The sequence below is a fragment of the Uloborus diversus genome, chromosome 10, assembly GCF_026930045.1.
Source record: "Uloborus diversus isolate 005 chromosome 10, Udiv.v.3.1, whole genome shotgun sequence".
NCBI classification, from domain to species: Eukaryota; Metazoa; Arthropoda; class Arachnida; order Araneae; family Uloboridae; genus Uloborus; species Uloborus diversus.
The window spans coordinates 32,725,941-32,750,963 of NC_072740.1; the positions used below are offsets into that span (position 1 = coordinate 32,725,941).

The 25,023-nt window shown below is 35.1% G+C and overlaps 1 protein-coding gene across 6 annotated transcripts in view; it reads left to right on the forward strand.

Moving 5' to 3' along the window:
- The window catches only part of LOC129231548 (forkhead box protein P1-like), a 370,765-nt gene that overhangs the window by 338,901 nt on the left and 6,841 nt on the right, over positions 1-25,023 (forward strand). For 3 of the 6 annotated variants that reach the window (XM_054865895.1, XM_054865896.1, XM_054865901.1), the window contains 6 exons: positions 942-1,134; positions 1,223-1,472; positions 2,437-2,517; positions 4,815-4,891; positions 8,208-8,309; positions 19,822-19,952. In XM_054865895.1, the coding sequence (XP_054721870.1) occupies positions 942-1,134; positions 1,223-1,472; positions 2,437-2,517; positions 4,815-4,891; positions 8,208-8,309; positions 19,822-19,952 (834 nt within the window). The remainder of the gene's footprint in view (positions 1-941; positions 1,135-1,222; positions 1,473-2,436; positions 2,518-4,814; positions 4,892-8,207; positions 8,310-19,821; positions 19,953-25,023) is intronic. The other 3 variants (XM_054865897.1, XM_054865898.1, XM_054865900.1) reach the window with 3 other exon arrangements.

Consider the following 25,023-nt stretch of genomic DNA (forward strand, 5'->3'; position numbering starts at 1 on the left):
AAACTTTTTTTACAATTGTTTTGACCTAAAAGGAAAAATATAAGAGGGTGTACTACTTGAAAAATCGACTTTCGTTTTCATTTTTTTGGGGGGAGGGGAGGGGGGGCACCCTACTGTATTTGCTTAGGTAATAAAAAGAAAATAAAAGGATAATAATTTGTAATTTAAAAGATTGATTGCAAAAGCTAGGGTTGCCATGTATGTTCCGTAAAAGAAGTAGCAATAGCGTCATGAACGACATGTATGTGTCTGCACTTCAGGACTCTCTTCAGGATTTTCTTAAAAACTATCTAGAAATAATATTCTTCAATATCATTGAAGAATTGCTAAGAAGTGACTCCTGACATCTTGAGTAAACTTACAGGGTAGAAATATGGCACTAGTCAGGAAGACTTTCTTTCATAAGAGGCTTAGCATATGTGTTAAGTTTAATAAAAAAAGTTTTCCAACTATTAAAGTACATTAATTCAATTAATTTTCTTGCAAAACTTTACATTTTAATCAACTAAAATCAATATTATGCATTCATTTCGTTGAAAAAAAAAACTTTTACTCCTTTTTCTGCAGTGATTATCGATCCCCCCCCCCCCCTTTTTCATTCAACAAATGTATGTTTAAATATTTTTCAAACTCATGAGTTTTATTCAACATGCAACAAAATGTTTGGTTTAATGTACTGGATTTTTTCATCTTTGTTTACAACAATATTACTTTTTTTTAGCAAAATTACTCTTGATACATTTTGTGATAAAATTTTTTCTTTTTTATTCTAAGAGTTTTTAGCATCCAGTTCAGCACATCCTTCAAAATTTAGAACTACTTTTATTTAAATTACTATTGGTCCTTTTTAAGGTAAAATAAAGACATGTTGACTCACAACCTGATTGAAAAGGATTTTGTTTTCAAAAATAGTCCATCAAACAAATTCATTTTCTTTTCAGGCATTTGAATGTTGAGCACCAATTAGACGATCGCAGCACAGCTCAAGCTAGAGTTCAGATGCAAGTAGTATCTCAATTGGAAATGCAGCTGGACAAAGAGAAGAATCGACTTCAAGCGATGATGGATCACCTACACATGAAATCATCTGCTTCAGGGAATGCGGAAGCTGTAAGTTATGAAGTCGTAAATTATGTTAGTTTGTCTTCTAGCTTCAATTTTAATAGCTAATTTAAAATCCAATTATATGTGGCATTTGACTTTTCTGACTTTCTCATTTCAGGTCAACAACGGTTCTAAAAATACTAACAACTGCAAGTTTCCTTTTTCAAAGTCCATGCCACAATCCCCTCCTCTAAATCTGCTTCCTACTTCCAATCAAATGCCATTATCTATGTCAAATATACCATCTTCTTTGCTAAACATTCCATCTAGACTTCTTCCATCACTAAATCAACCATTACTACCTTCCTCTGCGGGACCTATGAGAAGAAGACTCAGTGACAAAGGATATCACCATCATCCGCTCTCTAGTAAGTAAAAGATTATTATTTTTGGGCAATTCAATTTCTCCTCTTATTCATGATAGGAATGAAAAGTCATCAACTGTGTGTAATCAAATTAGTATTTTTATAGCAACATTATATATATATATATATATATATATATATATATATATATAAATTCAACCTGTAACCCTCGCGCCAAATACGGCGCTATGAGTTTTGTAAGTGGCCAAGTAAAGAAGTCAAGTAACTTGACAAGCCGTGATATAAACTATTTTTTGTATAGAATTTCACGAAACGAAATGCACTTTTAAATATCTTAGCGCAGCAGCACCTCAAACAGAAAACCTTTTTTTTTTTTTTTTTGTCCAACCAATTATTTTTATTTAATGACCATAAAAAGAGTCGTTTATTAGATGAAATCAGCGATATTATCAAAAAGACACAGATTAGTTTTCAGTAACTTTTGTGTTGCAGCCTAAATGAAATATACAACCATTTATAAAGTTGCCCTTTTTTCTCATCTAAGGCAGTTACAAACGGTTAACCCATTTTATGAGTTAGATTTTCTTTAAATCGAATACTTATTACTAGACAATTTCTTAACGATGCACTTGTTCCACAAGCGCATGAAAATGATAAACTATTTATTTCTATAAGATTTTTTTTTTTTTTTTTTTGATACTTTGCGAATAAATTAATCTCTTCAGATTTTTGCATGTACGCTCTACTTTTCAATAAACAGCAAAAAATTGAATCTGAAAAAATAACCAGTCGAGGTCAGATGGAGGAAGAAGTCAGTGGAAAAACAAATATCAAAAATTGCTTTTTCAATGTTTAGGATTTTAAAAGAGAGTATATCATATTAACAGAGTTTTCATGTTATTGATCAGACATGATTGAACAGTTAATAGTCCCATACGAAATTATTGAACTTGTTACTCTCATTATCAAAATGTAACATAATTATAATTACAAAAAAATCTTTTAGGTTTTGATTCTCATGGATACCCCGAAGTTCCTGTTCGTAGAAGGGCGGCTGAAAGAGTCAATCTGGATATAACGGAAGGTGGTAATAATGATTTTCAGTATTTTATGTATTTAGTTTGTTCGTCTTAGTAGAAGAGGGGTAGGTTTTTAGTTTTGGTAAGGTTGAAACTTTTTTTGTTGCTATTTTCATTGTACATTGTATTGTAGAACTATAAAGCCTATTTATGTGTTTGTATGTAACTACATGTTTACATGTAAGCATATTCAGCGGTTTGTTTTCAAATGTGAATCATTAAAAATATTGAAATAATGTCTTTACCATAGATCTTTAAGTAAGATAGATGAATTTCGTTTGTTCTCATCTTCGTTACACAAAGTCATATACAATGGGGTTCAAGCACCACATTCTCAAGCAATCCCTTCCAATTTCTTCTATTTGTCCATACACTTCGCTCAGTGTATCTTCATCGAAATGAACGTTTGATAAACTAGGCAGATTTGAATGGTAGTGCGAATAAAAAAAATAGAAGAGCATTATTCTTGAGATGCTCAACTACTAGATTGCTTGAAAACAGAGAAAAGAAAGTATTAGCGCGACTGGAAAGTAATGTCGTACGTTTATTTATTTATTTCTTTTTTTTAAAACAAATACATTTTTAACAAGTTTTTATTTGCAATCAATGCTTTAATTTATTATTGGCAACCATTTGCCATCTGGAGTGCAAATTTTTAATTCCAGGAACGATAATCAGTTGGAGCAAAATATCTGAAGATGATATTTTGGATGTCAGACAAATTTTCAAGTTTTTTGTCCGGTAGAAAGTGCTGCAGCAATTAGGATAAAAGGGAAATCAGGTGGTGCAATGTCAATCGAGTATATTCTAGCTATTTTCAAGAGAAAAAGTGATTCCGTTACATATTTGTAGAAGAACACGCTGATCAAAACGACCCCAGGAAAATATAAAAAGGAATCGTGGTGGTTTACCTCATTCACCACTTTCGCCCGATATTAAAAGGTAGGGCGAAAAGGTCAGGTGCATAATTTTTTGTACACTCCGATTCCGATCGCAACGAGAGAGAAAAAAAAAAACTTGGAAGTAGAGGGTGGTTGTATCATTGATTTAAATGTAAAATATGCTGAAAATTTGTTTAAAAAACAAATAAATAAAGACATCGCTTTCTCTTCTCCCTACTAAATGAGTTTAACTGAAAATCAGAGCCACTACTATCAGTTTTAGTTAAAGAGAAGATGCCTTACACAAACATTTTTGAAATTTCTTCACTCTCAGAAATGAATCCTCAACTCTCACAAAACTTTCGCTGCATTTGATGAAAAAGCTTCATGAAAAATGTTCCGCTTAAACGTTTTGTCAAATTGAAGAAAAATTCGTGAGATCTGAACTTGAGTTTCTAATCGAGCGAGGAAAGGATAGACGTAAATGACGAAATTTGTCTAACGATTGAAGAATCTTCGAAAGTGGGCGCTCTATTTCAGAGTGTACGTGAGTAACTCTCGCAGAGCTATCACCTGCAACTGTTTTAAATGATTGAAGTCGTTCAAATGAACGAGTTTAGTCAACGAGTCAAAAAAATGAATGTCCTCTGATGAACGGATCATTAAAAAGAACGACATTGCACATCTCAGTCAGCTGGCACAGATCTCAATAGTAGTCTAGCGCCATTAAGACGTTCAATAGCATGTTTCCGCAATGCATCTGTTATGCGTTCCTGTATTACTTGCATGTGATTTCTTACAGCGGGGTTTATATACTCCTAATGCCAGCACCAGCACTGCAGAAGTACAACACTGCTGCTGTGACTGTTGACGGATATTGTCGGAAATATGCTATGGAAAACCTGACGGGAGCTGGATTACCGTTGGGATGTGTGCCGCGTGACGAGGGCGAACACATTGAACATTTGTATAGTGTGCAACGGAAACTTGGGGTGTGTAATGTATCATCCATCTTTTTAAGTCGCATACCTCGCGATACACAGTATTGGAAAATCCAATGAAATATAAACATTCAGGCGAACCGTGTGCTTTTTGACCCATTCTTAATTTCAGTAGTAATCAGACATCTTGTTGCATGTTTTTCCGAAAGTTTTTTTCGCGTTATATATACACTGCTGCACAGCATTTTTTCGCTTTTTGAAAACTTTTCAGATCTGATTCATTGTACAATTGAACAAAGATTACAATAATTACTTTGTTCAATAGAAGGTATTTCATTTGGAAAATCATACTGGCAATATTTCTCTAATATAATTTAACTTAGTTAACTTATTCATTTTGATGAGTTCATAAGTACAAATAACAGTTAGCAGAAACTACTCACGAAAGCTTAGTTTAAAAGATATATATTTCTTCAATTCCAGAAATTACAAGAAACCGAGAGTTCTACAAGAACGCAGACGTCCGTCCTCCTTTCACCTACGCATCCCTTATAAGGCAGGTAAGTGAATTCTCTGGTTGAAACAAATTAAGCCCCTTCACATTGCAAGTATTTTAAAACTACGAGGAAAAGATTCCCTAAAAAAGGGTTCCCTATAAGCGAATCATTGCAGGAAGAATTTTGGAACTACTCCTTACACGTGTAAAGTGGGATAAAGTGGGACTTAGCATTCATGGCGCTTAGTGTAAGAGTATAAGACATTGAATTCATAGGAAGTGAGGAGAGCAGTAAACTCGATAAGGAAATCAAGATTTCCACAGTGTGCTTCTTAACAGAAGGTTTGACGCGAATTTTCTTTCGCAATTTACTGCTTATCGTAAACAAACAACGGCGATTCACATGAAAACTTGTTTTTTCCGAAGCTCGATTAAAGCAACCAATGCGTATCTTGTTTTCGATCGATTTTGAGCATAGACGTTGTATACCTAGATACATATCTCCGTAGCGTCAGCCTCTGGCCATCATTGTACACGTAATAAACGGGCAAAAGCGTAGCCTTTGAGTATGCAACAACTGATCTCCTGTAGATGCAACAGTGTACATCCTTGTATAGGTTACGGCAAAAGTTGGTTGCTCGTTTGCTTTTCGGACACTTGCTCGTTTATAAGTTGACCTCGGTTGCCCATGGAACCGGTTTCTCGTTGTGTATCTAGTTAATACAACATCTATGATTTTGAGGTGGAATCGTCCAAGGCCGAGCCCTAAAAATCGTGAACTGTACTGTACTTCAAAAGAGGTATTTTGTCAATTTATGGTTTAACGAAAATGAATACTCTGTCGAAAATCCTTACTGCCGGTAATAAGTCGGGTACCGGGTCATAGCATTTATTTTCTAAACGCGCCTGCTGGGTAAAAAGAATGTTGTCAAGACGTTAATCTTGTTCAGATATTAGTAGGAAGAATATGACTGATAGTAGTGGAGCCTGTGATGCTAAATGGGGATTTACCCGAGCATCATGGGGACGTATTAGATTCTGTAGTTTAGGTTGTAAGAAGAAAATGTTATATATTTTCTCCCTACAGTGGTAGGGAAAGTGTCTACTGATATTCATGAAAGAAAAAAAAACAATTACATGGATTTACTTCAGCGCATCAGATATTGATAGTTCAGAACTCCAACGTGTCTTCTGATAATAAAGGTATGTTCATCTGCTGTCTTGCGTGGTGTGGGGTTTTCATTCGGAAGTGTAGAAAATAAAAAAAGAAAAAAAATCAGAAGCGCGTCAAATAATTAGAGGGGGTGTTTAGTGACCCTTAAAAATGCTGCCATTTAAAAGACTGACGTTAAAAAAGTGACGCAAACTCGTAGCGAGTTTTTGAAAATGTAAACCAAAAAATCGTCATATTGAAATACTTGAGCCTGTCAGATTTTGATACAAAAGGTATAGCTTAATGTTCCAGTCATCGTAGCCTAAAACCCGACTATTATTCAGAGGGGTCAGAGGAGTTATTCAGAGTAATCTGTGAACGGCTAGAAAAACAAATCTCGCCGTCATACCAATTAACCAATGAATTGTGTATTCACCCGCCATCTCTCCGTGGTTAACAGGACCGCTGCTTTGTGATCAGTTGCAATCGCATATTGCGCATGTGCACGCTCTAAACTTGATAGACGATTTTATTACTTTGGCTTGCAGAAATCTGCAGATTATGTTTCTTACGTGATTCTTGCATTTTTTTTTCTTAAAAATAAAGAAAGCCAACCGCTTAAATCGTCAGATTTTCCAACTATACACTTTTTGGATAGCAATTAACCCACTTAATCTTTATCTGACGCGCTTCAATATTTCTGACGACTGATTTTTTTTTACTAATCTGATCGGCTACCCTAGACGCAACCCCTATTATAAAGGGCTTACATTTGGTAGAGGTACTCAAAAGGATGAAAGGTATCCCCCCCCCCCTTTGTCATCTGACGCACTCGAGTAAAACCCAAAAAACTCTTTTGAGTTCCCCTACTACATAAACCTTTGAGAACTTCGTCAAAATGAGTGACCTAAGAACTCGCGGCACTGTTTATTCTAAACACCACATGTTACACAAAATAATATTATGAAACATAAAGTATCTGATGGAACAAAATAAAACAATAAGATATTTCTTCATTGGTGTGAGTATTTTACTCACGGCGCGAGTTCTGAAGGATTAAACACGTATTAAACACGTATTTGGGTATTGTTATCATTCGTGACATCATAAGAGCAGTAATTGATTTTGAAAACTGAAAAAATGGCAGACACTTATTTAAATGGGAAGCAAATATCCGACATATGTATTGAACAGATATTTTGACCGAATAAGGTTACATCGCCTCTCGTATTTCGCGATCAGCTATGAGCAATAGTTAGACTGTATCTGATAAGTTGACTTCAATCGGCTAAATCTTAAACGATTCCAGTTCTAAAAATAGAGGTCAGGAAAGCCGATTACTGGCGTTGGGATCCAATCTAAGAATTTATCCACTTCCAATCAAAATATAAATGAGCGTGTCTAAGGTCAAGCATCGTTTTACCAAAGCTAGACCAGCATATATCTGTTGATCCATGCTAAATATACTGGCACTGCTACACGTTGTACACTGCGTATCAAACGTAACGTTAGTATTTACAAGTAAAACTATCTCGGTGCTAGCCACTAAAAGCAAAATTAGATCAAAAAATTTTAAAACTAGAGGGTAAATTTCCATAACAGATGTGCCTACGAGGGGGTATGGTGATGGCGCAGCTTGCGATATTGAAATCTCGGGGGTTTAGGGGTCCTTTGGGAGGTCTCGTCCTTTGAGGGGCTCCGTAATATTTGAGGGGATGCCATCGAGCTTGGGGGGCACTCCAGTCACTAAACTAAAGTAAACTTGCTCATCAAAAGTTTTAAATAAAAAACGCGGCACTACTTTCCCCAGCGTGTGCCATCCAATCGGGAGGCTACGTATGGTGTTTTTAGAGACTATTAAATCCAAGTACCCTTCTAATTATGTAATTGAAGAGTAATGCGTAATCTTTTTCTGACAAAAGTAAAAACTACTGCTATTCACCGCATAACAATAAAAAGATAGTTTGGAGTGCAATCATGCGAGAGAAAAAAAGAAAAAAATTAAATAATGATTACAATGAAAACGCAAAAAAGTTACCATGCTTTGTGCTTTTTGTTTATTTTTTCTTCTCATAGGTGACAGGCAAAAAAAAAAAAAAAAAAAAAAAAAAAACCTCATCAAATACTACAGTAATTTTTATTGCTTTTGTCGTAAGGAAATCCTTTGACCATAAATATTTAGGAATTTCAAGAATTATGTGTTTAAATTATAATTTTTATATTGCAGGCGATAATTGAATCTCCAGAGAGGCAGCTAACACTAAACGAAATATACAACTGGTTCCAGAATACATTTTGTTACTTTAGAAGAAATGCAGCTACGTGGAAGGTAAAATAGCTTTCTCTCATTATTAGATTAGAAGGACTTCAGAAATCAAATTTTGTGCAAAAATTCTGCTTTTAAGTTTCCTCACAATATATATATATATATATATATATATACACACAGCATGTCCTCGTTTAACCTGAAAAACCTCTATTTTCGCAACCGTTAGTCCTAGATGTATACTCTGCACTGCAAAAATGGTCAAATTAAGATGCAGAGTTAAGTTAAGAAAAGATTTGAAGCAAAAGGGAATTTAGTAAAGCAATACGAAATCTTTTTTTGTGGTTCATATTGCATTTAATTTAAGAAAATAAATCACTATTGAAAAATAATACCAGCACAAAAATTTTGAAACATTTGCGTAAAAAATTCAAAGAGTTCAAAATTGGTAAGGATAGTGCAGAAGAAGATATTGGAACATACAGGTGTTTCTGAACTCTTGGGCAAAACTTTAAAGGGGGATAGTATACGAGGTGTGGCTAGAAAAAAAACCGAACTGATGCTATAAAAAAATTTTATTTTCCATTATTTACAATTTGATGTTATCTCCTTCAATGTACTCTCCTCCTCGGTCTATACACCGCTCCATACGAATTTTCCACTGTTCATAGCAATGCTGCAGATCATTTTCGGTAAGTCCATACATTACTTCCGTCGCTTTTTCTTTTACTGCTTCAACACTCTCAAATCTAGTTCCTTTCAAAGCTGACTTGACTTTAGGGAAAAGAAAAAAATCACAGGGGGCCAAATCAGGTGAGTAGGGTGGATGGTCTAAGATGGGAATGTTGTGATTGGCTAAAAACATCTTCACTGACAACGCATTGTGAGCTGGGGCATTGTCTTGGTGCAGGATCCATGTCTTTTTTTTCCACAAATCGTTCCGTTTTCTCCGTACTCGCTCACGTAGGGTAGTCAGGACGCTAATGTAGTAATGCTGATTCACTGTTTGTCCCTCTGGTACCCAATCAATGTGTACAATCCCTTTGACATCAAAAAAAAAACAATCATCATTGACTTGAATTTCGATTTTGACATTCGTGCTTTTTTTTTGTCGTGGAGAATCAGGAGATTTCCAATGCATCGACTGGCGTTTGGTTTCGGGATCGTAAGTAAAAAACCACGATTCATCACAAGTAATAACATTTTGTAAAAAGTTGGGATCTCTTTCAATGTTTTCTAGGATGTCAGAACAAATCATTCTTCGGCGTTCCTTCTGTTCAATTGTGAGACACTTTGGAACCATTTTTGCACACACTTTGTTCATGTTGAAACTTTCATGAAGAATCTGCCTAACACTTTCCTTGTCAATTCCTGTCAACTCAGACATTGCTCTGATTGTTAAACGGCGATCTTCTCGAACAAGTTTACCGATTTTTTCAATGTTTGCATCAGTTTTTGCTAACAATGGTCTGCCAGTGCGAGCGTCATCACTTGTGTCTTCGCGGCCATCTTTAAATCGTTTAAACCACTCAAACACTTGTGTTCGCGATAAACAATCATCGCCGTAAACTTGTTGCAACATTACAAACGTTTCACTTGCAGATTTTCTAAGTTTGAAAAGAAATTTGATGTTAACACGCTGTTCTTTCTGTACACTCAACATTTTTCCGACGCACAGACAAAACGCCAACTACTTAGAACAGACGCCACGGGCAGACTGAGTGCAGGAGGCAGATGAAACTCGAGCAGTAGGCGGAGCAAGAGTCACGTGACAGGCCAGGCGACTTTCAGCCTTATTGCATTCGTTTTATTGTTTCACCTGTGCTAGTTCGGTTTTTTCCTAGCCGCACCTCGTACATCTAGACAAACAATGTAATAGCAAAAATAAGGGTCCCAAACGTCTTCCGAAGGAGATAGGTGCCATAAAAATTTAGGGTCCAAAATTTCAAATGATCATAGAAAGCGGAAAAATTGGTCGATTCGTTTGCGGTTTTCATTAAAATTATTCTTTTTATCAGTATTTTCTTGAAGATAAATTTTGAAGATGTAGTTTTAAAAATGCCGATACTGGGCGCTTTAGATTTTGGAGGAACGAACAACTATTTTTACCACTATTTTTGAATCGAATTGAATGTTTTCTAAAGCTTGGACTTAAACTTAAATTTTCAGCTCGAAATCAGAATCATTGAGCGTGATTAAGTAACGAAAACTGAACTGTCTTCAAAGGTTGAAATACACTTTGTCACAAAAAAATGTACGCATCAAGAAAAAATTGAGCTGCAACCAACAAACTCGGCAGGAATGTAGTTTAGTAAGAGATGATTTAAATTTCGTCGCCAGTGACAAAAGGGTAAGCGAGCTATGCGTATACAAGATGCGCAAATAGCTACGATTGAAAGTGTGAAAGCTTGTGTCAAAGGGCACTTCAAACGAAACTGTCCAGTTGTAAGGACGCTATTGTCACTAAGACGGACTTTTACAGATATACGGACAATTGTTGGACATTTTAAAGGAATGTACAGTAGGTCTCAGAGAAGCAGGTTGGTTGCACGCGCTTATCTGAAGTCACTTCGGTCGGAGCGATATGGTAGTAGCTTAGTGTAGGTAAAAATAAATGAATCACTCCCCTGCAGTCGGTTAGGGCATTCTAGGAACAAATGAACGCGAAGACCACACATCATAGGAGCGGCCACTACCGTATCAACAAGGTCGCTAACATTAGTTCCATGCCGTTTAACACCTTCCAAGGAACTGATGGTAGCAAGAAAAACTATCCTGAGTAGACTGGAAAGACGCAGGTATCTCGAACCGGCGCGGCGTTCCATTGCAATGTATTGGATTTTCGCAGATTGGATTTTCGCTGCACTTGGTTAGTTGGATAGTGGCAGACAGGAGGCATGTTATCTTCAACTATGAATCCCGATTTAGTCCCAGTGGTCATAGGTAACCTATTTCACTCCATACCATGCCGTGTTTCGTCTTGTATAGCTACTAGAGGAGGCTATAAAACTTACGGTTTTTGAACCTTTATTGTGTCATAATTGCTTAATAAAACAATCTTCTGTTCTGAATTTGTAATCATTTCTTTATCTTTTCATACGCCACATCCATTTTACGTTTCGTGAAGATCGCTTGTTTCCTTCTGGGTTAATGTATTTTTTTGTGACAGAGTGTATTTCATCTTCTGAACACAGCTCAGTTTGAACGATTTAATCACGCCCAATGATTCTGATTTTGAGCTGAAAATATAAGTTTAAGTCCAAGCATTAGAAAAAACCTAATGAGATTCAAAAATTGCGGTAAAAAAGAATTGTTCGTTACTCCAAAGTCTAAAGCGTCCTCTATCGGCATTTTTTAAACTACATCTTCAAAATTTATTTAAAGAAAATGCTGATAAAAAGAATAATTTTAGCGAAAATCGCCAACGAATCGACCAATTTTTCCCCCTTTTTTTATGATCATTTGAAATTTTGGACCCTAAACTTCAATGGCGCTTATCTCCTTCGGAAGACGTTTGGGACCCTTATTTTTGCTATTATATTTTTTGTCCTGATGTGTACTATCATCCCTTAAAAATTTGTAATTTTCCTTAATGCAATGTAGAGGACATGGTGTACACATAAAAAGTTAAATTTTGTATTTTTTCACTACATTTTTTACGCCTCAAACTTTTAATATGTTAATTCTGCATCTTATTTTGACCATTTTGGAAATTGGAAGTAAATTGAAAGAATTGCATCTAGGAGTAACGGTTGTGAAAATCGAGGTGTTGAAAGTTAAACGAGAACACGCTGTATGTATGTAATATGTTTATACCATCAGGTGATCAGAAAATGAGTACTCATTTGAAAATTAATAATACACGGAATAGTGCATGTAGATAAGAAAAAATTGTACGCATGCTTGAACATGGAATTTCAGAGTAACCTTGAAAAAAAAAGAGATTTATGAGCAGGATTTTAATGCAGGATGGTGCTCCACCCCATATTGCTAGACGTGTGAAAGACCTCTTGCGCTATCGTTTTGTGAACATCGCGTACTGAGCCGCCACTTTCGTCCTGCTTGGTCTCCCAAGTCCTTAGATCTTACTTCGTGTGATTATTGGCTTTGGAGCCAAAATAAACATTCAACCACGATCGACCGACATGAGTAGGGATGCTAAAAGATAACATCCTACGCCAATGTATCAACATTTTTACTTCCTTTTACAAAAAAGGAAGTATTGTATTCGCGAAAAAATTTTCACTCAAAAATCGCCCTTAATTTCCATTTTGCTCACCCCCAAATGAATGTTGAGTTTTTTTTTCGATTCGACCACATGCGGAAAAGTGCCTAAGAATGTATAGACACGCGAAATATCCATTTTGACCATCACCGAGGTAATTACAACGACTTTTCTCGTGACGTCTGTATGTATGTGCGTATGTGTGTATGTGCGTATGTGCGCATGTGCGTATGTGCGTATGTATCTCGCATAACTCAAAAATGGTATGTCCTAGAAAGTTGAAATTTGGTACATAGACTCGTAGTGGGGTCTAGTTGTGCACCTCCCCTTTTGGTTGCTTTCGGATGTTCCTAAGGGGGTCTTTTGCACCTTTTTGGGGGGAAATCATTGTTAATTTCGATGTAAACTCAAGTGGCGTTATAATTTGTCGGACACTTGGCGATATATCGCCAGTCTTTTGGTCGCCAAGTTTTGTCGCCAACTTGGCGACAAATTTGGCGGAGTTTTTTTTTTTTTTTTTTTTTGGTTTCAATTTGGCCATTGTTGGTGATATTTAGAGAATAAATATTGAATCACATTAAAATAGCGAATAATGGGGAAATGACATTAAATTGGAGTAAAAGGAAGTCATGTGATGCACACATCAGCTCGTTTTTTTCTTTTTTCATGGTTACAATGAAACTCCATGAAATTCAATTTTTACCTATCTACGTACATTATTTCGTGTTTTATTATGTTTTTCAAACATATACTCATTTTTTAAAACACCCGGTATACTATTGGGTGACCATAGCATAACGATCCTATTTTGAAGTTGCATACAGACGCAACTATTTCTCCTAAAGTTAAGGAATTTTGTACAGAACATAACTGAGGGATGGAAACTTGTTTGAGCGAATACAGAAATAGTTCAAAATTTCGCCACTAGAGAGCGTTTTTATGAAGCAAACGACTGGTTCATTGCATGGATTTCACAATATTTTTATTTATAAGCCGTCCTAGCACAACGATTGCTACTTATGGTATAATTTGTCTAAAATTGTGTGTAAAATCTCTAATTCACCAGTTTTGTGATATGTATCTTTCCCGATACATATGTGAATTTTGGCTTCGGGAGTATTTGCAATGTCTCTTTAATCGTGATAATCCAATAACTTTACCTGATCTCAAAGTCATGTTCACAGAAGTTTCCTAGCACACTCTGCTGTCAAATTTCGAGCACTATCTTACGATTCAAAGCGGTAGCTGAAAATGATGGCAGTCATGTTAAATGTGTTTTATTGCAAGACAAATTTTAAACTTATCTTAAATGTATATCTTGTATGTAATTCATGCAAGAATACGACTCAAAGTCCCGTTCCTTTATTATGTTCGACACGCAATTTCTTAACTTTCTGAGTAATAGTTTCGTCTGCAAACAACTTGAAAATAGGGTCGTTTAATTGTGGTCATTCTGCATACATACAAAGAGAGAGTATTACATGCACTCAAGAAATGAAAAATAAATTATTTTATTTTAAAATGCTTCAAATTACTCTTTATCAATTTCATATTTTTAAGTCGTGAAAATTTGATTTCTGACTACTTTTCTTCAGTGATGCTTCCATCAATTTTTCTGAGGGTATACTCCCAGTAATCCATTACGCACAATATGTGTATGTGATCATATACATAATATGTTATAATTTGAAACTATATGAAGCTTGATGGTATCCGTTGTATGCCTGAAAAATGTTTGGGAGTATACGGCGTATATGTAGTATACTCTATGGGAACACCACTGCTTTTCTTGGCATTTTATTCATGAATAAGCTGTTGAATTATGGTACAAAATTGTCCATTCTCACTACTCAAAAGGTGAAAGACTTTTATTAAAATAAAATAAAAACAAGCTTTTAATATATCATCATATATACAGCGTGGCCCGGGCAACCTACAAAATCTCTATTTTTACAATTGTTAGTACAAAATACGCATAATTCCAACTGCAAAAATGATCAAAATTCAATGTAGAGTTAAGATATGAAAATTTTGATAGTAGAAAATAATTTAGTGAAAACATACGAAATCTAACTTGGTACTCATGTACACTACATTGGATTAAGAAAATCACAAGTATGAAAAAACAATTCGAACACAAAAAATTGACATTAGTACTACTAATATTCACCAAGATATGAAACGCAGCGGTTTGTGACTTACACGACTTCACACTCGCAGTCAATCACACCTTTTAGGGGGAAATATAGCGGCTAACAATTGAGGAATTTACTTTCAAAACGGATTATATCCACTTTTGGAAAAAACCGTGTTTTTTTCGTTTTCAGAATCTCTAGTATAGACCCTATCGACCCATGAATTTCTTTCTTCTCGAAATGGTTTACATCTACTGGTAAAAAATGCTTAAACATTGGATTTTCCACCTAAACGGTGTATATCCATCCCCTTATTTCTCGCCAGGTCTTTTACAGCAAAGTAGAACTTATCCCTTATATGCCGGTACCCACTCATTCACTTTCGTATCAAAAGGGCGCATATCCAAATTTGAATTTGCCACTACTAATTCAAAAGTAGTTCACAAATAAAATAGCAGAGCGAGGCACTGACTGAGCATTTCCAATCAAGCATGATGCCCTTCCGTATTAAGAAATCGCAGCACCTTGCGCTTTGTGCAAGTCTGTTATCAGTTAGGAAAGCGCGACCTCAAATTGTGTTTACTAAATTAATATTAAACAATAGATATTACTGTTAAATTGTGATCAATTAATGATTAAAATGTGATTAATGGAAAAATTGTCATTAATTGTGATAAAAATTGTGATCTATTAATTCCTACAATGTTGTTATTTGAATCGGCTTCGATGGTTTCATTGTTCATACTTAATTGGATCGAAGATCTTTTTTTTTTTTCCTTTTTTTGAAGTGTTCAATGAAAGGAATATAATAAGTAGAAAGGAATAAAGAGGAGTAAAAAAAACTATACTAAAAAATGTTGAATATTTTGCTTCAATTTTAAAGTTTATTTCTGAAGAAAATGCGTGTTTTATGCAAAAGTGATGATATCCACTGTTTTACACCAAAAAGTAATATATCCAAAATGAAATTGGCAATTTAGGTCTGATGAAATTGAGGAAAAATTCCTAGACTATACCAATAGTCATTTGTTATTCTACTAAAACATTGTGAACATTTCGAAATTCTCTCAATTAGTGTTTGTGCTTAAAACGTTTTTTTTTTTTTCCGTTTAAAAAAATATATATATATAACCGGATATAATCCGTTTTGAAAGACGATAATTTGCCAAGGGATTTAAAATTCAATTGTTAAAAATTTTATGTGTGCATAGAGTACGTTTCTTCAAACTGTACGAACTTTTGCAGCGTATTTTTAACGCATCATAGGTTAACATTTGCATTAGTTTTTAAATAGGCAATAAAACAGATTTTTTTTTTTTACTTCGGCAACATGTCATTTCTCTGAAAGGGGTATAGGCTCCAATCTCATCTTCTGCATGGTCCCTACTGGTTTTGAACTTGAATATCTCCTTGAACTTTGGTCGAAATTTTTCAAGTTTTTTGTGTTTCTATTATTTTTCAATATACATTATTTCCTTAAATGCAATGTGAACCATATAAAATGTTAGCTTTCGTATTTTTTCGATTATTATGTTGTTTCCGATTCGAAATTTTTATACCTTAACTCTGCATCTGATTTCGACTATTTTTGCAGCTGGAAGTATCCATCTAGGACTAAACAGTTGCGAAAATAGAGGTCTTGCCAATTAAACGGGGACTAGCTGTATATATGTATATGCAACTTTATCTTTTGTGAGATACATAAAAGAAGACGAATTCTAAAATAGTCTCATAAAACTTATATTTAAAATTACGAACCAGTAAAAAATGCTTACTATTCATTTAATTAGTACACGCACAAAGTACAATGATTAAAAAGTATTAGAATGTGTGAATTTCAAGTTGAAATATTCAAAGAATAATAAACCAAAAACCAAACAAATCCTACACACACACACACGCAAGGGAAAAAAAACTGAAACCTTCGAGCGTGCAATTAGCTCAAGTTAATGAAATCATTATAAACAATCATTAATTATCCCAACATTGCAATTTTATTTCTTATTCTTTAAAGGCTAGTAAAGGCAATTAGATTATTACACTCCAATACCACTTGCAAGATTTCAATACTTGCACTTACTCGGAGAAAATTTAAAATTGGAAACGTCATTCAAATGTTCAATTCTTAAGCAATTCTATTAAGCAAAATTCTACTTACTCTTTTTTGTTTAATGTCACAAATATTTATTGGATTCCACAGTTAATTAAATATGCTAGGACTTCTATTACTAAATTTAACTTTTTTGTCCCTTGACAAATTATCGTCTTTCAATTGTAACTTAATGCTCAACTAACGACATTTACACTTGATTGATATTAAGTTCAATTTAACTTTGGACTCGTAAACTTCAAATCTTTCCTATAGACTTTCAATCACTGCACACTTTTCATCTAACTACAATAGCTTTCACTTTCATTAAACTCTAGCTCTCCGTTCGATTTTAATCTTGTACTTGCTGATGTGCGTAACGTGGAAGGCAAGCTTATATCTTCCTTTAACATGATGTGCGTAACGTGGAAGGCAAGCCTATATCTTCCTTTAATATGAGTTAAAGCACTACAATAGAAATTTATTTAGACTACCATTGGCATGTAACTTATGCGCCTTTATCAATATTCCTTTAACTACTTTGTTTTTTCTTTAAATGTAGGGGCAGCGCGTTATTGTCTGTAATTCCATTTACTAGACCTGACCAAGCTACAAGACGCATTACAGATATTTCTTGTAAATAACTACTCAGTCTTGAGTAAAGTTCCATTTTATACCTATTTGGAAACATCTTTCTTCACCTTTTATAGTAAAAATTCAATCATGCTTACTTATAGGAAACCAAATCAACAACAATTTGAAGACGAAAAATCTATTTTTGATCATTACGAACCTTAAAATGGAGGAAATAAGCTGCAAAATTTCACAAAATAGTTTACTTGTTATGCTTCGTCTAAGCATTTTCGTAAAAATACTCTCACATTTACGATGTACAAGTACAATTTCCAGTGCCAGTCTTCAATTATTAGACCCCCAAACTTTTAGAATGTTTGACAGCATACAAAAGAAACACTATACTTATAACAATAAACTATCTTCAGTTTTTTCTTATTGTTTCATTCAATATTGACCAAATACACGAATTTATATTGTGAAGCGTTTTATGCATGCAATTAAGGAGCAAAATCTTTCTTACTATAGGAAATGTTTATCATAAGAGATTAAGTTGTACTTTTACTAGTTTTCATGTGATTTTAATTTAGAAAATCTTACTCTCGAAGCTTACTAAACGCCAATTAACCCTTTGACGGTCCATTAAGAAATGATATTATCATCACGTTCTTCAAATTTTATTTTAAAAAGCAATAATGAAGTCAATAATGAATTGCCATTTACAAGTTATAAAGTTCGAGAAGAGGGGAGGGGAAGTTAAGCAACCGTGAACCTATTGCTTCTGTAGAAATAGATTTCTTGCGAATGTGCTATTTCTTTCATGACTGTCAAGGAGTTAAGGTGCGTTTAATATGGGTATGAGTTTGTTCTATCACGCAAAAGAATGGATACAGTTTTTGAATTTTAAGCAATCTTATGAATATAATTTTCATATACCATATGTACAGTAGATCGCATTAGTTTTAAGACGATATGTTCTTCGCTTTTAACTTTTTCTGTAGTCAAATTTTTTTAGAGAAATTACCAATTACTAGTATTCATTTTAAAGCTGAACAAAATACAACTTTAGAACAGTTGAGACACATGCATGATCGAAAATAATTCGGGAATTCATAAAATTACCAGAGCAAAGACAACTGTTCTGTTTTCCTGCTTCGCTGTTGAAAGTTGATCCCAGGGATCCATTTTGTGCCTTTTGCGCTATGAACCTAGCGTCAGTCACGGCTTCCAAATTGAACTGGATTCATCGCACCGAAGAACCACGTTCCGAGCTAAATAGCGAATTTCAATAATTTTTCCTATTCTTTGCCTAGATGAGAGGTTTTTTATTTTTTTGCAGGTCCCCATGGAGACAACCCATCGGCATTCAGACAACGGCTTATGGTATCTTTACTCACGGTGATTCTATATTTGATGGGTATAGAATCACCTCGCGTACACGTGGGCCTCGCGTATTTGAACAAAGTTCTTGTTTGGGTCAACGGCAGAGTTACTTCGGAAATATTGCATATTTTAGAATCTAGAACACAGTAGGAATAGGACTACGTAATGCTGTTTTGCATATCAGTGCAAATTAACCGAAATTAGAAAGTCGTTAGCGTACAGCTCGCAAAGAAAGAAAATAACGAAATAGAAATTTCAATGTGTGTGTGTGGGGGGGGGGTAAACTCACATTTTCTACATGCAATTCCTGTGGTCATTAAAAAAGCAGAGCCCTTGTGTAAATGATAATATCATGTGAACTGTTAAAATGATTGAATTTTATCAGATCGTCTCAAAATTCGGTCTAGGAAGATTGGGCGCCGTCAATTGAGCGCCGAGCATTTTGGCGCCTCGAACACTGGGCGCCGGGAACTTTGGGCGCCGAGCATTTTGGCCGCCGGGAACATTGAGCGCCGGGCATATTGGGCGCCAGGAACATTGGGCGCCGAGCATTTTGGACCCAATGTTCCCGGTGCCCAATCTTCCCATTTCGCTATCTATTCTACTATCAACTTTATAGAATCGCTTTGGTTATTGTTTAAATCAACAATTTTCACATATACTAAGTTTTGTGTCACACAAGATAACAGAAGCTACAAATTACTAACATCAACAAAAACTTTTGCTGATACAAGAGTTTGGCCGGAAAAACATATCGTCTCAAAAATTTTGCGAGCTACTGCGTTTATTGTTTTCTATTATTCGTTGTACAACATGTTACTGTTAACTCAATAATGTTTCCGCGAAAAGAAGGACGTTGTGCATAGGCAATAAATTCGAAGTGTGCTTCAGCAATATGCTATTACTCATTTACCAAGAAAATTGCGTCGTCAGTTAATATATCAAGGTTAAAACTGCACCTTTGATCAATGATTTATTTCAAAGCACATTGCACATTTCTTGTACTGCATAAAGGCTAAAATTAAAAAAGACTACCCCAACTCGAACTGATTCCATCCCAAGTTTCGTTAGAAACGTCGGACTACAGATGAACCAGAAATCATAATGCTGAAAGCGTATAGTATATTTCATAGTGAAGTACTTTTTGTAAAGGAAGATGTCTCTTATTAGAATGCAGTACGTCACAACCTCAGCTTGCACAAATGTTTCATGAGGGTAGAGAATATAAAAGGTGCAGTGTGGACTGTGGACGAACTAGAATTCTACAAGCGCAGACCGCAGAGGTTGCAAGAGCGCATTGGGTATGTCTATGTGTGTACAGTGGTTATTGTTTATGTTGTGTGTCATTCTAGCACAGTCAATAACACTCGATTTTTTTCTCTTTTCCTCCTTTCACATCCTCTCCCTCTTCTTTCCTTTCATTCTTCTCTTCATTCTTTTTGTGTTGGCTGCTTTTTCTTAACACTCTGCTCCTGCATTTATGTTGAACCAATCGCTGTGCATCCTTTCACATCTGAATGGTTCCCCCGTCTCCTCTGCCCTTCCAATTCTTTCTGCACAGAATGCAATACGCACCAACCTGTCCCTCCATAAGTGTTTTGTGCGGTATGAGGATGACTTTGGCTCGTTCTGGATGGTAGATGACTGTGAATTTGTCAACAGACGGCACTTGAGTCGCGGACGACCCAGAAAGTTTCCGGAAACGAACGAGCATTTTCCTGTCTCACAGTAAGCTTGCTTTCTTCCTCTTCGCTCTTTTCCTCTTTCTGTCTGCACTTTATGTACCTTCATGGCGAGTAATTGATGTTGCTGTTTTTGTCATATATGTTGTGTTTTTATTGTGTTCATATCTTACAGCATCATTTCTATTTTAATATAGTTGATTGTAGATTAGTAATTCAGAGCACCTTTTGCACATCAAAGGAACACATGTCTGCACTAAACGTATAAAATACACATTTGTCTGTGCATTATACGGCCCAGTGTCAAATTAACAAAATATTAAACAAAACTAACATTGCATGAATGTTGTAAATTTTTCGGTTGCATTTCATTAAAGTTTTACTATTTCAAAATTTTCAGAATGTTAATCACCTGATCATCATGCAAGTGTAACATTTTGTCGTTATGTCTGTATAACCAGTGAAGATCAATTTTACATAAAAGAGAAAAACGCCTGTTTCAATTATTTTCTGTATGTAGGAATGCGCAGTGGCGTAGTCACATTCCTTAGCTATTGAAATATTAGGCAGGTTCATAGTCTCGACAATAATAATACCAATATTTTTTTTTCATCAGAAATTATCCTGGCTTGCGACATCATCTCTGCATCGCGGAAGCAAGAGCATATCCCCAAAAAGCAACACAATCAATGTTGCAGTGGGAAGAACAACGTTTCAAACGAACAAACACAAACGTTTTTATGCCGCAACACGTATCTGATTTCAGAAAGTCTATCTCCGATGCGCAGTCTTCTCAATTTCACTTTAATTTGAAGGGAAAATGTTATGTTTGCATCCGACATGCTTCCTAGGGAATCAAACGAATAAGGTAATGGTGAAAAAAGTTTCCATAGGTAGCAATCGAAAGAGCACATTAAGGCGTTTTAGGACGCAAAAACTATTTGTCCTCGTGTCTCCGTTGTCAAGACTCAGAGTTTGCCGATTTTTTTTTAAAGAAAAGCGCCAAATTGGCGAAAAGTAAAAGATTCGATAGAACTTCAGCGTACGCATGTAGAAGGACGTCCTTCAGCAAAGCGTGTGAAAAGTGGCTGCCATAACTCATCGAAAGTCGCTAAATCGACTATTCTTAAAATTTCGGCAAACTTTAAGACTTCAAATTTCGGTAACGGGGATACGGTTTATGCATCAAGAAATATGCTTTACTATGCTCTTTCACTTGCTACTTCGATTTTTTTTTTTTTTTTTTTTTTTGCATTATTGCACTATCGTGTGGTTTCATGGTAAGCTGCATTCTTATAATGTACAAAACCATCTGTATAGCGGTTTTCAGGAGCAACAATGACAGCCTCAAAATGGCTGTGAGCACTCATTTACCGTCATTTCGAGATGCTATGGCAGTTTATGTGTAGTACATTGACTATTTCGAGATAGAAGAGTATTTTTCGGTGATAAAATCCGTTCAGCTCTACGGCAAGGTCGGCCCTGAATCGTAGCTTAAGTAGCGACACGTACGCCATCTTGGGGCTAAACAATGATTTCTTCTATGTCTGCTATGGTGAAGTAGCGTGTTTTGCTTCTTAATTGTGGTTTCTTATTAACTCCATGTTAATTCACAATCAAGAAACACCACATTCAAGGAGCAAAACACGCTACTTCACCGTACAAGACATAGAGGAAAGCATCGTTTAGCCCCAAGATGGCGGACGTGTCGCTACTTAAGCTACGATCTCGGGCTTTACTGCAAGATACAGCCCATTCAGTACTACGCAAGGCAAAGACTTAACTCGTCTGATCATCATAGCAACAATCGGTCTAATCATAAAACAATAAAGTGTGACTGCATAAATAAAAAAAACTGTCAAAAAATTTCTAGCATGGTTGTTTGTCAACTGTTTAAATATAAAAATTTACGCGCCCCATCAAGGTGAAAAATATTTAAGATGAAATCTATAGTCACAATTCCCTCGATGTGTCAGAAAAGTTAAAAGTACGTAGTTCATCTTGAAAAGTGAACATTTAAAAAAACAGAAAGACGTAACAAAATTATATCCGATACTAATCAGCGATTTAGCGAAAGGCAGAGACCCACAAAGTGACAAAGACTCCAAAGATTTACAGAAAGTGATATTCAAGGTTGTCATTTAAGCTGGGTTTATAAAAACTGGCGCACTATCGCAAGCAATCTTCGTGCACTGTTTATTCTTTTCGCTGCAACAATGAGCTCGATGCTTTTTGGAGATATGCTGTTGGAGAAACGAAGTCATTAATGAGTATTGTTAGATATTTCCAAATTTCGTCTCTCTGACCACTCTGTAATTTCCAAATGAAAAAACTGGCGCACCTTCACGAAGAATTTTGATGTTTATTTTTCTCACTGTAACATTGTGCTGCTTTTTGGGGGATATGCTGTTGCTCCTGCGATGGAGAAATGATGTCGCAAGTCAGGATAATTTCTTGTTGGTTGTTTCTACAATAAGATCTCTGGGCACTCAGGCTAGATTTTGATCCCGGTAACGGAAACATGGCTACGCTGTGACGAGCGTCACAGGTTCTTGAGAAAGTTTGCTGACTATTTCTTGGTTGGGGGTTACAAACTTAAAATTTTGAAAGAAAATAAATCTTAGTACTTAAATTTCAGCTAATGAATATTCGTACCGTGTTTTCCAGGATATAATACCACGGGTAGCATGTACTTGTATTCACATCTTATTTTTTAACATTTCTCGGTGGTGATTTAGATTTTGCGATCTGTTTTAATGTCCGTTATCTAGCAGACTGTTAATTACTTCCTTTTACAAAAAAGGAAGTATTGTATTCGCGAAAAAAATTTCAGTCAAAAATCGACGTTAATTTCCATTTGGCTCACCCCCGAATGAATGTTGAGTTTTCTTTTTTTTTTTTTTTTTCGACCCGACCACACGTGCATATAGCTTAAAAACGTATAGACGCCCGAGATATCCATTTTGACGATTCCCGAGTTAGTTACTACGATTTTTCTCGTGACGTCTCTCTGTACGTATGTATGTGCGTATGCACGTATATACGTCGCATAACTTAAGAACGGTAGGTCCCAGAAAGTTGAAATTTGGTACGTAGGCTCCTAGTGGGGTCTAGTTGTGCACCTCCTCTTTTGGTTGCATTCGGGTGTTTCTGAAGGGGTCTTTTGCACCCTTTTGGGGGTAAATCATTGTTAATTTCGAACTCAAGTTGTGTTATAATTTGGCGGATACTTGGCGATATATCGCCAGTCTTTTGGTCACCAACTTGGCGACAAATTTGGCGATTTTTTTTTAAAATCTGGTTTCAATTTGGCCACTGTTGGTGTTATTTAGAGAGTGAAATATTAAATCACATTAAACTTGCCAACAATGGGGAAATAACATTAATTGGTGTAAAAGGAAGTCATGTGATGCACACATCAGCTCGTTTTAATCGGCGCCGCAGACTGCTGAAAAAAATTTGGCTACTGGGATTGTGACCGATGGTTCCATTGTAAATACTGTTTGTCAGGATAAGTATTGTCAAGTCTTTGAACACTTAACAAGTATCCCGTGCATCGACAAACTAACTACGATGGAAATTGTGGACTTACCATCCCTGAATGTATATTGAGAAGTTTGATGTAAAAGAAATGCTGCTGTAATATATGCCTTTGAAATAGTTTGTACTGACGTAAAATGAATGGTTTGTAAAGACAATTTATATAACATTATTTTATTTATTTATTGACCTTATTTTATTTAACAGCTTAGTACAAGCTTCTTAACATGCGTCAAGTAATAAAGTGTAATTTTAACAGTTTAAACTGTCTAAACCTTATTTGAATTAATAATTTGTTAAAATGTTTTAATTTTAATTTTACCATACAAAGCTTTTCGAGAAAAGTACGAAAATTATGAGTCAAGTGTAAATTATTAGTGTCAATAGATATAACTTTCAAACTAAGTAAGTGCAACCCACAAATGAAGGTTCTTTAAAACAAATACTAATAACTCATTTATGAAAAGTAAAAATAAAATCAATAACTCGTTGATTTTTCCGAACTTGATAAATTGAGAAAAAAATTAAACTTACTAACTAAAGTTAATGTATTAAAAAGAAACGAAAAACTCAGAATCGGTAATTTTAAGAGTTAACACTTTACTTTTCTCTTAAAAAATCATCCAGTGTTTTTTTTTTTTTTTTTTTTGAACTTCAGAAATTTATAAAAGCTTCATATTTTTTTATCGAACATATTAATCGTTTTCATTAGAGAAACCTGTGAAGACACGAAATCATATTCAAAAAAAGTTCAGAATTTATATGAAATTATCTGCAAAATTTCTCCACAAGGAAAAAAAAAATTTTTCATTCAACTTTTTTTTTTCTTTTTATCCTCACTTAGATCAGTAGAATCACAAAACACTTCAGAACGAATATCAGGAAAAGTATCAATTTGACCATAGGAATTTTCAATTGTTAAAGATATTTAGAAAATAAAATTAATAGAGTATTCTAACTACGCATTAGAAACAGATTTTTTTAAAAATTAGGAACAAGTTCAAGGTGAACCTTTACCCCCTTTTAAGAGAGGGGGCTGTATATTTGGACTGTTGGGGGGGGGAGAATGTTTTTGAAGCATATTTTAAGAAATTAAAGTAATTTTGAAACATGAGATAGTTTGACAGGAAAAGCTATGCATTTAAACTGA